The sequence below is a fragment of the Oncorhynchus keta genome, chromosome 10 (genome assembly GCF_023373465.1).
Source record: "Oncorhynchus keta strain PuntledgeMale-10-30-2019 chromosome 10, Oket_V2, whole genome shotgun sequence".
NCBI lineage: Eukaryota > Metazoa > Chordata > Actinopteri > Salmoniformes > Salmonidae > Oncorhynchus > Oncorhynchus keta.
In genome coordinates, this window is record NC_068430.1 from 16,988,072 (window position 1) to 17,002,361 (window position 14,290).

Genomic DNA, 14,290 nt, shown 5'->3' on the forward strand with positions numbered 1-14,290 from the left:
AAATGTAGTCAGAATGACTCACTATTTAATTAAATATCTCGATTTGTAGCAACTTTAAAATACTTCAGAATGGGAATTGAACTTGATCATAATAAACACATTTTAGAGCCCAAAACAGACATCTAATTTCATTTGGGCTATTCTGGTGATCCTATTTACATACAGTAGGCTTCCAAGGGCAGACCAGGGGCCTCGTTTATCAATCATGCGTAGGCACAAATCTGTCTATAAACCATATGCATCGGATCATTTCTATTTAAAGTGTATTATGTATCTTTGGACGCATTCGAGCAGATCACTTTTTTAAAGATGTTGACCAACATTGGCCAGCGCCTTTCAAAGTGTGTTGCATTATGGATATTAAAAAAAATGTAGACTCAACTGCAATCAATTGAGAAGTCAGAACCAAAGCATTAAGGGAGACAACCTTTTTCTGGGTTTTTTTGGACGCAAAAGACACTACATGCTCACAAATGGTTGATTTCGCCACTTATCATTGGATATTATCAAATACATTTTAGAGGCTTAATCTGTGTCTGGGAAACCAGCCCTAAATGAGCAAGTACATTGCTAAGTGCATTTGACTGTTAGGCATATTGTTTACCCAGTAACTTATTTGAGTGTACAAAACATTAGGAACACCTTTTTAATATTGAGTTGCACACCCTTTTGCCCTCAGAACAGCCTCAATTCATGGGGAATGGACTCTTTACAGTGTCGAAAGCATTCCACAGGGATGGTGGCCCACATTGAATCCAATGCTTCCCACAGATATGTCCGGTTGTCTGGATGTCCTTTGGGGGGCACACATACACAATCCATGTTTCAATTGTCTCAAGGCTTAAAAATATTTATTTAACCTGTCTCCTCCCCCTTCATCTGCATTGATTGAAGTGGATTTAACAGGTGACATCAATAAGGGATCATAGCTTTCACCTGGATTCACCTGGTCAGTCTATGTCATGGAAAGAGCAGGTGTTCCTAATGTTTTGTACACTCAGTGTATAGTCTAATACTTTTCGGTACAATGTATTTTGTCCTTCATGTGATTGAATCAAATTCTGTTCTTTACATGCTTACTGACAACAGCAACATAAAGTTTGAGAAGAACATAAACACATAACAGACTGTAGTGATGCTGACATGCAAACAATTATCATAGAGTAAGAATCTTTGTGGATAATTAATAATGAGAAAGGTACAAGGGCATGAAGTAATGACAAACAACCAAGCATTTCCCATATGCTGCAAAAACACATATTTCTTATGTTCTCATTCCAGTAGCCTGTGCACTCACTGCCTGGTTATATTTTGAGAAAACCATTGCAAAAATACAAAACATGTCTTGTGACTGTTCGAAAGAGCTCGGGCTGGATTCTAATGTCCGTATCATCACGATATTCATTCCTTGGAACATGTTGGTCATGTTTGGCTACATGCAGGAGAAGTGGTATTTTGATAGCATCAACTTAACAAAGGTGACATTGTCGTGTTTCCTGGAAACAGCAGAAGTTGTTCACCTTGCTGTCTTTGCATATATACCTCACCCACTCTACTTGTTGACTTCCGTCTACAGTCGGCTACTTTGGCCTTACCACTCAAACGTGCCCAATATGAACATTTGCTTGAGAGTGTGCATAAATGTATGCACAGCCATATATGCACCGTGCCAAGTAATAAAATAAGGGAACTGCTTGTCAAGCATAGAATGATAACCAACAAGATTACTTGTTGGTTATCACTGCATTGTCGGAACTAGAAGCACAAGCATTTCGCTACACTCGCATTAACATCTGCTAACCATGTGTATGTGACAAATACAATTTGATTTGCTTTGATTTGATTTGAAGCATAGAATGGGAAAAATATATGGCACAAATGTGAGAAATTGTGAGTGAGCCTAATAATTATTTCCATTGTGAATGCATGCAACAGGCTATATATAATTACACCAAATCAGTGCATTTGTTACGATAATAATTAATACAAAGTACATTCATTTGTTAAATTAGAGGCACATGTGAAAGTTAAACTATTGTTGAAATACTATAAAATAATGATATAATGGGAAAATGGAATGAGAGGTGTCTGATCTTGCTTGTTACAGTACGTTTGATATGGTTGCACAAGACAGATGGTTATTTAAGGCAAAAACTAAAGTAGGATGGGGGGGGTGTATTATGTGAAGGTCTAGCAATCCAACAGTTGTGAGTTTGAATCTCATCACTGACAACTTTAGCATTTTAGCTAATTAGCAACTGTTTAACTACTTACTATTTTTAAGCTACTTTGCAATTGCTTAGCATGTTATCTAACCCTTTCCCTAACACATTTAGCTAACCCTCACCCTAACCCTTTTAGCTAACCCTTCCCATAACCCTAACCGTAACTGCCAGCTAGCTAACGTTAACCACCTAGCAAGAATTCGTCACATATCATATGTTTTGCAAATTCATAATATATAGTACGTTTTGCAAATTCGTAACATATAATACGAATTGTAATTCGTAACATATCATACGAAATGGGTGATGGACATCCACCTGAATTATTATTATTTTTTCCCACTGCAACTGAATTCTGGACTTCCTGACAGGCCGCCCCCAGGTGATAAGGGTAGGCACCAACACAGCTGCCACGCTGATCCTCAACACGGGGGACCCTCAGGGCTGCGTGCTTTGTCCCCTTCTGTACTCCCTGTTCAACCACGACTGCGTGGCCAAGCACAACTCCAACACCATCATTAAGTTTGCTGACGTCACAACGGTGGTAGTCCTGATCACCGAAACGACCACATCACCAACAAACTATCCTGGTTCCCCCTCAGGAGACTGAATAGATTTGGCATGGGTCCCCAGATCGTCAAAAAGTTCTACAGCTCCACCATCGAGAGCATCCTGAACGGTTGCATCACCACCTGGTATGGAAACTGCTCTGCATCTGACCATAAGGTCGCTACAGAGGGTAGTGCGTATGGCCCAGTACATCACTGGGGTCAAGTTTTCTGCCATCCAGGACCTATATACTAGCCGGTGTAAGAGGAAGTCTCCAAAGATTGTCCAAGACTCATAGACTGTTCTCTCTGCTTCCGCACGGCAAGCAGTACCGGAGTCCAAAAGGCTCCTTAACAGCTTCTACCCCCAAGCCATAAGACTGCTGAACAATTAATCAAATGGCCACCGGACTATTTACATTGACCCCCCCTTTGTTTTTACACTGCTGCTACTTGCTGTTTATTATCTATGCATAGTCACTTTACCCCTACCTACATGTACAAATGACCTCAACTAACCTGTACCGCTGCACATTGACTCGGTACAGGTACCCCCTCTATATAGCCTCATTATTGTTATTTTATTGTGTTAGCTTTTTTTTACTTAAGAAAATATTTACTAAATAAACTAAACATTTTTTTTTTTAACTGCATTGTTGGTTAAGGACTTGTAAGTAAGCATTTCACAGTAAGGTCTACCTGTTGTATTCTGTGCATGTGGCAAACTACATTTGACTCTACGAGTCTTGGACAACCACTCTAAGCACACAGCCAAGACAACGCATGAGTGGCTTCGCGACAAGTTTCTGAATGTCGTTGAGTGGCCCAGCCAGAGACCGGACTTGAACACGATCAAACATCTCTGGAGAGACCTGAAAATAGCTGTGCAGCAACGCTCCCCATCCAACCTGACAGAGCTTGAGAGGATCTGCAGAGAAGAATTGGATAAACTCCCCAAATACAGGTGTGCCAAGCTTGTAGCGTCATACCCAAGAAGACTCAAGGCTGTAATCGCTGCCAAAGGTGCTTCAACAAAGTACTGAGTAAAGGGTCTGAATACTTATATAAATGTGATATTTCATTTTTTCATTTTTAATAAATTAGCAAACATTTCTACAAACCAGTTTTTGCTTTGTCATTATGGGGTATTGTTTGTAGATTGATGGGGGAAAAAACAATTTCACCAAATTTAGAATAAAGCAAAATGTGAAATAAAGTCAAGGGGTTTGAATACCTTGGGGCGGCAGGGTAGCCTAGGGGTTAGAGCGTTGGACTATTAACCGAAAGGTTGCAAGTTCGAATCCCCGAGCTGACAAGGTACAAATCTGTCGTTCTGCCCCTGATCAGGCAGTTAACCCACTGTTCCTAGGCTGTCATTGAAAATAAGAATTTTTCTTAAGTGACTTGCCTAGTAAAATAAAGGTAAAAAAAAAACTTTCCGAAGGCCCTGTATATCTTAAAGCATTTCCTGTGTGCTACCATTTATGGAGCTCAACCTTGAAGGAACTGGGCCTAGACTTGAGTAGAATGATGAACAGATCTATTTACTGACACTGTGGAAGGACAGATCAGGCAGAAAGTATTGACTTATATACACTACTATTCAAAAGTTTGGGGTCACTTAGAGATGCCCTTGTTTTTGAAAGAAAAGCAAAAAATGGCTTTTCTTTCAAAAACAAGGACATTTCTAAGTGAACCCAAACTTTTGAACGGTAGTGTATGTCTACCTCACACACCATGACTATTATGACAGATAAGAAGAGATGACAGATAAGAATTCTATACTACACACAGTTAGTACATACAGTAGATAAACTTCAGTGGTGGTCAGTGCTGTTTAAGATGAGGGAGGATTATAACTGTTTTAATGAGCATGGCCGTATTTCTATTACAGTATATTGGATGACTGACATTCATATTCCATTCACCCAGCTCAATGTAGCAGTGATAGGTTTAGGCTACTACATGATACTTAAATTCTCCCTGTACCCATCATGAGGTTTCTACAACCTAGCCTATGAATGTACGTTTCCAATGTAGGTGAACAGGTTGAGAGAATTTGTGGTAATCAAGATTACAGACAGTGACAGTGACAATACCACCTTGCACACTCTTGCCAGCATCTAGTTGATCTAGGGTGTAATCAGTAGTCTAACAGTTGCAAATGAGAGTTTCTATTAGACAAATTCAGGTAGGTTTATCCACATTTCGTTACATTTGCTTCCATTTAAGAAATGTTTTTCAACAGAATTGGGGTAATGAATACACCCCTGATCAGTAGTGGTGCACGACGGCAGGATTTTTGGAGTCGACACCCCAACACTACTTATCACACACAAACACAGTTCACTTTCATAGCAGCCACATACAAACAGCTCATTGTATAAATAATCCCTTCTCGCATCTATCTACACACTCTGCTCCTCTCACCTTTTCCCTTTCGCTTGTGGACTTCAGTGCACAACACATCAGCTGTCTGTGACCAGGCAAAAAAAAACTTTGAAGCCAAACCTTCATATTATGAGCGCTAACGCTATACACAGCCTACATCATTTTCACGTCATAGTCAACATCGTTACTAGAACAAATGTGTTAGTAAACCTGCTATCATGCAGTACAGTGTACAGTCAGCAGCCAGCAGTTCAGCAGTTACACCGGTGGGCCCGGGTGGCAATAAAATAATAAAAGCAAAAACTTACAGTACCTTGACTTGGAAGAGTTCCAGTGTTGGATAGCTATAGTCAGCTAGCTAACATAGCACACCTCTCTGTTTAAGCCAAGTGTTTGAGTAGAATAAACTATCTAGCTGCATTCGATGCTAGCTAAGTAAGTGAAAGTGAGAGGGAAAGAATATATACTAAATATAGCTAGCTCTCTCTCTAGCTTCTCCTTAATTTTGGGTGAAAGGTATTAGTTCAAACTGTTGTATTTTTCTCTCTTTGAGTCAACCACTCACTACATTTTATGCACTGCAGTGCTAGCTTGCTGTAGCTTATGCTTTCACTACTAGATTCATTGGATAACATGTCATATCATGCTGCACGAGCTCTGATAGGTTGGAGGATGTCCTCTGGAAGCTGTCATAATTACTGTTTAAGTCTATGGAAGAGGGTGAGAACCATGATGAGCCTCCTCAGTTTTGTATTGAAGCCAATGTACCTAGAGGAGGACAGAAGCTAGCTGCCCTCCGGCTACACCATTATGCTACCCTACAGAGTTATGCTGAGGCAACTGTAGACCTTCATTGCAAAACAGTGTGTTGTAATCAATTGTTTGATGATGTGAATATATTTAGTTTTTATTTAGTTTTCTCTAAAAAGGATAACATTTGACATTTTATTTGATTATTTTTCTGATATTCACTGAGGAGATTGGTCCTCCCCTTCCTCCTCTGAGGAGCCTCCACTGAAAAACATAAGGGGCATATCAGACACATTTAGGTCAGATACATTTTTTAAAGGGATTGACTGATCGATGTGTTGAGTGATAAACTGATATTATCTCTAGTGAGATGAAGTTGGTTTGACTGAGCTGTCAGAAACATATGGGGCTTAAGGTGGGGCTCAGACAGCTGTGTAGTATATTAGGGCTAATGCCTCTAAGACCAACAGCATCATTGCATCAATGCTGCATAATAAATATTTCATTATGTAATCCACATGTTTTATTGGATATGTGTGCAACATTCACCTTTTGATAATATTTCTGTTAAGTCTACACATACAATTTGATGTACATGTTGGATAAATCCAACGTATGCACCACACAGAACGCATTGCAACTGCCTCTGCAAAGAACTCAGGTAGGACTTAGGGTAGGACTCAGGTAGGACAGTAGGGTACGACTCAGGTAGGAATAGCAAGGTAGGACAGTAGGGTATGACTCAGTTAGGAATATCAAGGTAGACCAGTCGGGTATGACTCAGGTAGGACATTAGGGTATTACTCAGGTAGGACAGTAGAGTACGACTCAGGTAGGAATAGCAAGGTAGGACAGTAGGGTATGACTCAGGTAAGACAATAGGGTATAACTCAGGTAGGACAGTAGGGTAGGACTCAGGTAGGACTAGCAGGGAAGGACAGTAGGGTATGACTCAGGTAGGACAGTAGAAGAGGACTCATAGGACAGTAGGGTAGGACTCAGGTAGGAAAGTATGGTACAACTCAGCTAGGACTAGCAGGGTAGGACAGTAGGGTAGGACTCAGGTAGAACTAGCAAGGTAGTAAAGTAAGGTATGACTATGGTAGGACAGTAGGGTAGGAGAGCAAGGTAGGGCTCAGGTAGGACTAGCAGGGTAATAGGTGAGCACCACAGGGTTCCCCCTGACCTTGTAAGGCCTCCTTGACACGGTCCAGCTCCTGCTCCTTGTCTCCCATCTGCACGCGGAGCTCAGTGTCAGAGAGGAGGTTGGAGGAGCAGCCTCCCTGGCCCTGGGTCTCCTCCAGGTCCTTACTCAACATGTCCTTCATCTGCCGCAACAGGTGCACCTCTTCCTGCAGCTGGGCCACCTCCTCACGCAGCAACACTACACACACACACACAGAGAGAGAGAGAGAGAGAGAGAGAGAGAGAGAGAGAGAGAGAGAGAGAGAGAGAGAGAGAGAGAGAGAGAGAGAGAGAGAGAGAGAGAGAGAGAGAGAGAGAGAGAGAGAGAGAGAGAGGAGAGAGAGAGAGAGAGAGAGAGAAGAGAGAGAGAGAGAGAGAGAGAGAGAGAGAGAGACTTAATTTTCCATAACTAACAGTCGACAGAAATGTGTCTTTGTGCTTTTAACCCAACCCCCTGAGGTTGGGAATGGAGGGACGTGAAATAATGAGGAAGGGGTGGGGAAGTAAGAGTGGAGAGGTAGAGTAAGGGAGAGATTAGTTGAGAAATAGGGAGTAAGGACAACGAGATGGAGGTTTATAATTAAAATTAAGGAGGGAGAAGGAGAAGGGAAGAGTAGAAAGACAGACAGATGGATAATAAGTGAGGGGGATGGTGATAGTTGTGAAAGTCAACAGGAAAACGTTGAGAAGGGAGAGGAGGGAGGTGTGTAACAGGGTTACAAAGGGAGAGGAGGGAGGTGTGTAACAGGGTTACAAAGGGAGTGGAGGGAGGTGTGTAACAGGATTACAAAGGGAGGGGAGGGAGGTGTGTGTAACAGGGTTACAAAGGGAGAGGAGGTGTGTAACAGGGTTACAAAGGGAGAGGAGGGAGGTGTGTAACAGGGTTACAAAGGGAGAGGAGGTGTGTAACAGGGTTACAAAGGGAGAGGAGGTGTGTAACAGGGTTACAAAGGGAGAGGAGGGAGGTGTGTAACAGGGTTACAGAGGGAGAGGAGGGAGGTGTGTAACAGGGTTATAAAGGGAGAGGAGGTGTGTAACAGGGTTACAAAGGGAGAGGAGGTGTGTAACAGGGTTACAAAGGGAGAGGAGGTGTGTAACAGGGTTACAAAGGGAGAGGAGGTGTGTAACAGGGTTACAAAGGGAGAGGAGGGAGGTGTGTAACAGGGTTACAAAGGGAGAGGAGGGAGGTGTGTATCAGGGTTACAGAGGGAGAGGAGGGAGGTGTGTAACAGGGTTATAAAGGGAGAGGAGGTGTGTAACAGGGTTACAAAGGGAGAGGAGGTGTGTAACAGGGTTACAAAGGGAGCAGAGCAGAAACAGTGTGAGTACGAAGCATATGACAATATATAGAGTAGAAAACCCACAGCAACACCTCCCACTGGGTACACGCCGGTTTAATTTTTTTTTAAATCACGTCATTCCAATGAAATTACGTTGAACCAACGTGGAATAGACGTTGAATTGATGTCTGTGCCCAGTGGGATTCACAAGTACACACTCGTTGTACACGCACGCCACACACACACACACACACACACACACACACACACACACACACACACACACACACACACACACACACACACACACACACACACACACACACACACACACACACACACACACACACACACACACACACACACACAACAGTACTCACACACAGCAGGCAGTAAACTGAAGCCATGGGTGATGAGCGATAGAGGTAGACGAGGAGTGACAGTGTCAGGACAAATTGGCAGGGCTGCAGAGCCAGTGAGAGACAGTGGTTTGATAAGACTCTATAAAATATATATATATCTGGAACGCAAGCTCCGTGCCTTTCCACTGACAAACTACTTCACAGTCCTCTGGGAGCAAGGGACTTAGCAAGCGATAAACAAGAGCTGGAAACCAGGGATACAACACAGAGAATCCGAAGACAGTAATTGGCACAGTATCTCCTAATACACAAGCACATTTACCAAGGCAAGAAACGCTGAACACAAAGATCCTGAACTGAACAGAGGAGTCAAGGCCTCCATTTCATAAGATACAAGGAATCGACTAGCTGAGGTTAGTTTAGAGCTTCTATTTCACCCCAGTCAGGGCCGGGCCGCACACCACAACAAAGACATTAACTTGTCATAATGAGTTATATTTTCACACTGAAGATTCTAGAATATATACAGTATCATAGTTCAGAACAATGCACAATGTTTGTATGACTGGGCAGAAGCTATACCAACAGCAGAAATCAGCAGCCCAAACACTTCCAGCCCTAAGCAAGGTAGGGAGCACGGCTGGTTGGTACCTGGGAGTCAGCATGTAAAAATCAGACAGTTTTGGCCACTATCCTTCCTCTAGTCAAAGATATCCAAGGGCATTGACAGGGCCTGAGAGCCGCAGTGTGTTCTGGCATTCATACTGTACTTGTTGTACATTACACAGATAGGTGCTACGCATAGGTTGTGCACAGTAACTGAACCAGGAGATTGACTTGGCACTCGGTGATGTTGCATGAGGATAGATAATAAATATTTCAAAACATCACTGGCAAGTCTTCTCCGGTATGAGGGTGTAGGGGAGCTGTGTGTGTGTGAGGGCCTGTAGCCAGACCACGTGGGGCTGCAGAGGCCCAGATAAGAGAGAAAGGGACAGTCCATCGGTCACTGTCGACTCTGGCTGTGGAGAGACGCACTAGGCAGCAACTCTGTATTGTACATGGCATAAGGAGGTAGTATCCTGGAGAGAGCAATCTTTCACAGCCTTCTTGCCGGCTAAATCCGCTTATTCATCTGTTTACCTACAGGCTTTCTTATTTGTTGCAGGCGAGTCCAGCTTCCATCTTTGTTAGCTCTGAAGAGCAGAGCAGCCAGACACAGGTAGAAGTATGCATCCCAGGCAGTTATGTGCTGTTCAGATGCACTGCAGTTGTAGTTTCAAGTGTTATTGTCAGATGCAGTACAGTGTCTTGCAAGTTCCAAACCCAACAATGCAGTAATCAATATCAATGTAGAACAAACAATAACACAAGGTAGAACAAAAACATGAAAATAAGAATACTAAATGTGCTGTTATAGTAATCTGAGCTACTAACTGTACTGTTATAGTAATCTGAGCTACTAACTGTACTGTTATAGTAAACTGAGCTACTTACTGTGCTGTTATAGTAATCTGTGCTACTAACTGCTGTTATAGTAATCTGTGCTACTAACTGTACTGTTATAGTAATCTGTGCTACTAACTATGCTGTTATAGTAATCTGTGCTACTAACTGTACTGTTATAGTAATCTGAGCTACTAACTGTGCTGTTATAGTAATCTGTGCTACTAACTGCACTGTTATAGTAATCTGAGCTACTAACTGTGCTGTTATAGTAATCTGTGCTACTAACTATTTTATTTTTTATTTTACCTTTATTTAACTAGGCAAGTCAGTTAAGAACAAATTCTTATTTTCAATGACGGCCTAGGAACAGTGGGTTAACTACCTGTTAAGGGGCAGAACGACAGATTTGTACCTTGTCAGCTCGGGGGTTTGAACTTGCAACCTTCTGGTTACTAGTCCAATGCTCTAACCACTAGGCTACCCTGCCGCCCCCACTATACTGTTATAGTAATCTGTGCTACTAACTGTACTGTTAAAGTAATCTGTACTGTTATAGAAATCTGTGCTACTTACTGTACTGTTATAGTAATCTGTGCTACTAACTGTACTGTTACAGTAATCTGTGCTACTAACTGTACTGTTATAGTAATCTGTGCTACTAACTGTACTGTTAAAGTAATCTGTACTGTTATAGAAATCTGTGCTACTTACTGTACTGTTATAGTAATCTGTGCTACTAACTGTACTGTTACAGTAATCTGTGCTACTAACTGTACTGTTATAGTAATCTGTGCTACTAACTGTACTGTTAAAGTAATCTGTACTGTTATAGTAATCTGTGCTACGAACTGTACTGTTATAGTAATCTGTGCTACTAACTGTACTGTTAAAGTCATATGTACTGTTATAGAAATATGTGCTACTAACTGTGCTGTTAGAGTAATCTGTGGTACGAACTGTGCTGTTATAGTAATCTGTGGTATTAACTGTGCTGTTATAGTAATCCGTGCTACTAACTGTACTGTTATAGTAATCTGTGCTACTAACTGTGCTGTTATAGTAATCTGTGCTACTAACTGTACTGTTACAGTAATCTGTGGTATTAACTGTGCTGTTATGGTAAGCTGTGCTACTAACAGTACTGTTACAGTAATCTTGGTACTAACTGTGCTGTTATAGTTATCTGTGCTTCTAACTGTGCTGTTAGAGTAATCTGTGGTACTAACTGTGCTGTTATAGTAATCTGTGCTACTAACTGTACTGTAATAGTAATCTGTGCTACTAACTATGCTGTTATAGTAATCTGTGCTACTAACTGTACTGATAAAGTTCTGTGCTACTAACTGTGCTGTTAAAGTAATCTGTACTGTTCTAGAAATCTGTGCTACTTACTGTAATGTTATAGTAATTGGCTACTAACTGTACTGTTACAGTAATCTGTGCTGTGAACTGTACTGTTATAGTAATCTGTGCTACTAACTGTACTGTTAAAAATCTGTACTGTTATAGTAATCTGTGCTACTAACTGTGCTGTTAAAGTCATCTGTAATGTTATAGAAATATGTGCTACTAACTGTGCTGTTAGAGTAATCTGGGTACTAACTGTGCTGTTATAGTAATCTGTGGTACTAACTGTACTGTTATAGTAATCTGTGCTACTAACTGTGCTGTTATAGTAATCTGTGCTACTAACTGTACTGTTATAGTAATCTGTGCTACTAACTGCGCTGTTAAAGTAATCTGTACTGTTATAGAAATCTGTGCTACTAACTGTGCTGTTAGAGTAATCTGTGGTACTAACTGTGCTGTTATAGTAATCTGTGGTACTAACTGTACTGTTATAGTAATCTGTGGTACTAACTGTGCTGTTATAGTAATCTGTGCTACTAACTGTACTGTTACAGTAATCTGTGGTATTAACTGTGCTGTTATCATCTGTGCTACTAACTGTACTGTTATAGTAATCTGTGCTGTGCTGTTATGGTAATCTTTACAAACAGTACTGTTACAGTAATCTGTGCTACTAACTGTGCTGTTATAGTTATCTGTGCTTCTAAATCTGTTTATAGTAATCTGTGCTTAACTGTACTGTTACAGTAATCTGTGCTACTAACTGTGATGTTATAGTAATCTTCCATAACTTTGTTATAGCTCTGTGCTACTAACTGTACTGTTATAGTAATCTGTGCTACTAACTGTGCTGTTAAAGTAATCTGTACATCCCAATCTGTGCAGTTATGTGCTGTTATAGTATCTGCACTGCAGTTATAGTAATCTGTGCTACTAACTGTGTTATTAATATGTCAGATGCAATCTGTACATAGTGTCTTGCTGTTATAGTAATCTGTGGTACTAACTGTACAGTTATTCTGTGCAAAATCTGTGCTACAATGCTGTTATAGTAATCAACTAACTGTGCTGTTATGTAATCTGAACAAACAATAACACAAATGTACTGTAAAGAATCTGTACTGTTAAGTCATCTGTGCTACTAAATATAGTAATCTGTGCTACTAAATGTACTGTAATAGTAATCTGTGCTACTAACTGTACTGTTATAGTAATCTGTGCTACTAACTGTACTGTTAAAGTAATCTGTACTGTTATAGCTACTACTAACTGTGCTGTTATAGTAATCTGTGCTACTAACTGTGCTGTTATAGTAATCTGTGCTACTAACTGTACTGTTATAGTAATCTGTGCTACTAACTGTGCTGTTATAGTAATCTGTGCTACTAACTGTACTGTTACAGTAATCTGTGCTACTAACTGTGCTGTTATAGTAATCTGTGCTACTAACTATTTTATTTTTAACTATTTTATTTTTACCTTTATTTAACTAGGCAAGTCAGTTAAGAACAAATTCTTATTTTCAATGACGGCCTAGGAACAGTGGGTTAACTACCTGTTAAGGGGCAGAACGACAGATTTGTACCTTGTCAGCTCGGGGGGTTTGAACTTGCAACCTTCTGGTTACTAGTCCAATGCTCTAACCACTAGGCTACCCTGCCGCCCCCACTATACTGTTATAGTAATCTGTGCTACTAACTGTACTGTTAAAGTAATCTGTACTGTTATAGTAATCTGTGCTACGAACTGTACTGTTATAGTAATCTGTGCTACTAACTGTACTGTTAAAGTCATATGTACTGTTATAGAAATATGTGCTACTAACTGTGCTGTTAGAGTAATCTGTGGTACGAACTGTGCTGTTATAGTAATCTGTGGTATTAACTGTGCTGTTATAGTAATCCGTGCTACTAACTGTACTGTTATAGTAATCTGTGCTACTAACTGTGCTGTTATAGTAATCTGTGCTACTAACTGTACTGTTACAGTAATCTGTGGTATTAACTGTGCTGTTATGGTAATCTGTGCTACTAACAGTACTGTTACAGTAATCTGTGGTACTAACTGTGCTGTTATAGTTATCTGTGCTTCTAACTGTGCTGTTAGAGTAATCTGTGGTACTAACTGTGCTGTTATAGTAATCTGTGCTACTAACTGTACTGTAATAGTAATCTGTGCTACTAACTATGCTGTTATAGTAATCTGTGCTACTAACTGTACTGATAAAGTAATCTGTGCTACTAACTGTGCTGTTAAAGTAATCTGTACTGTTCTAGAAATCTGTGCTACTTACTGTAATGTTATAGTAATCTGTGCTACTAACTGTACTGTTACAGTAATCTGTGCTGTGAACTGTACTGTTATAGTAATCTGTGCTACTAACTGTACTGTTAAAGTAATCTGTACTGTTATAGTAATCTGTGCTACTAACTGTGCTGTTAAAGTCATCTGTAATGTTATAGAAATATGTGCTACTAACTGTGCTGTTAGAGTAATCTGTGGTACTAACTGTGCTGTTATAGTAATCTGTGGTACTAACTGTACTGTTATAGTAATCTGTGCTACTAACTGTGCTGTTATAGTAATCTGTGCTACTAACTGTACTGTTATAGTAATCTGTGCTACTAACTGCGCTGTTAAAGTAATCTGTACTGTTATAGAAATCTGTGCTACTAACTGTGCTGTTAGAGTAATCTGTGGTACTAACTGTGCTGTTATAGTAATCTGTGGTACTAACTGTACTGTTATAG

At 40.6% G+C, this 14,290-nt stretch overlaps 1 protein-coding gene across 3 annotated transcripts in view; it reads right to left on the reverse strand.

Annotated features, from left to right (window-relative positions):
* LOC118388306 (kazrin-like) overlaps positions 1-14,290 on the reverse strand; it is a 342,539-nt gene that overhangs the window by 15,903 nt on the left and 312,346 nt on the right. For all 3 annotated transcript variants that reach the window (XR_008144326.1, XM_052526569.1, XM_052526570.1), the window contains exon 5: positions 7,101-7,298. Coding sequence is in view for 2 of the 3 variants with exons in the window: in XM_052526569.1 (XP_052382529.1) it covers positions 7,101-7,298 (198 nt within the window). In the remaining variant the exon portion in view is untranslated. The remainder of the gene's footprint in view (positions 1-7,100; positions 7,299-14,290) is intronic.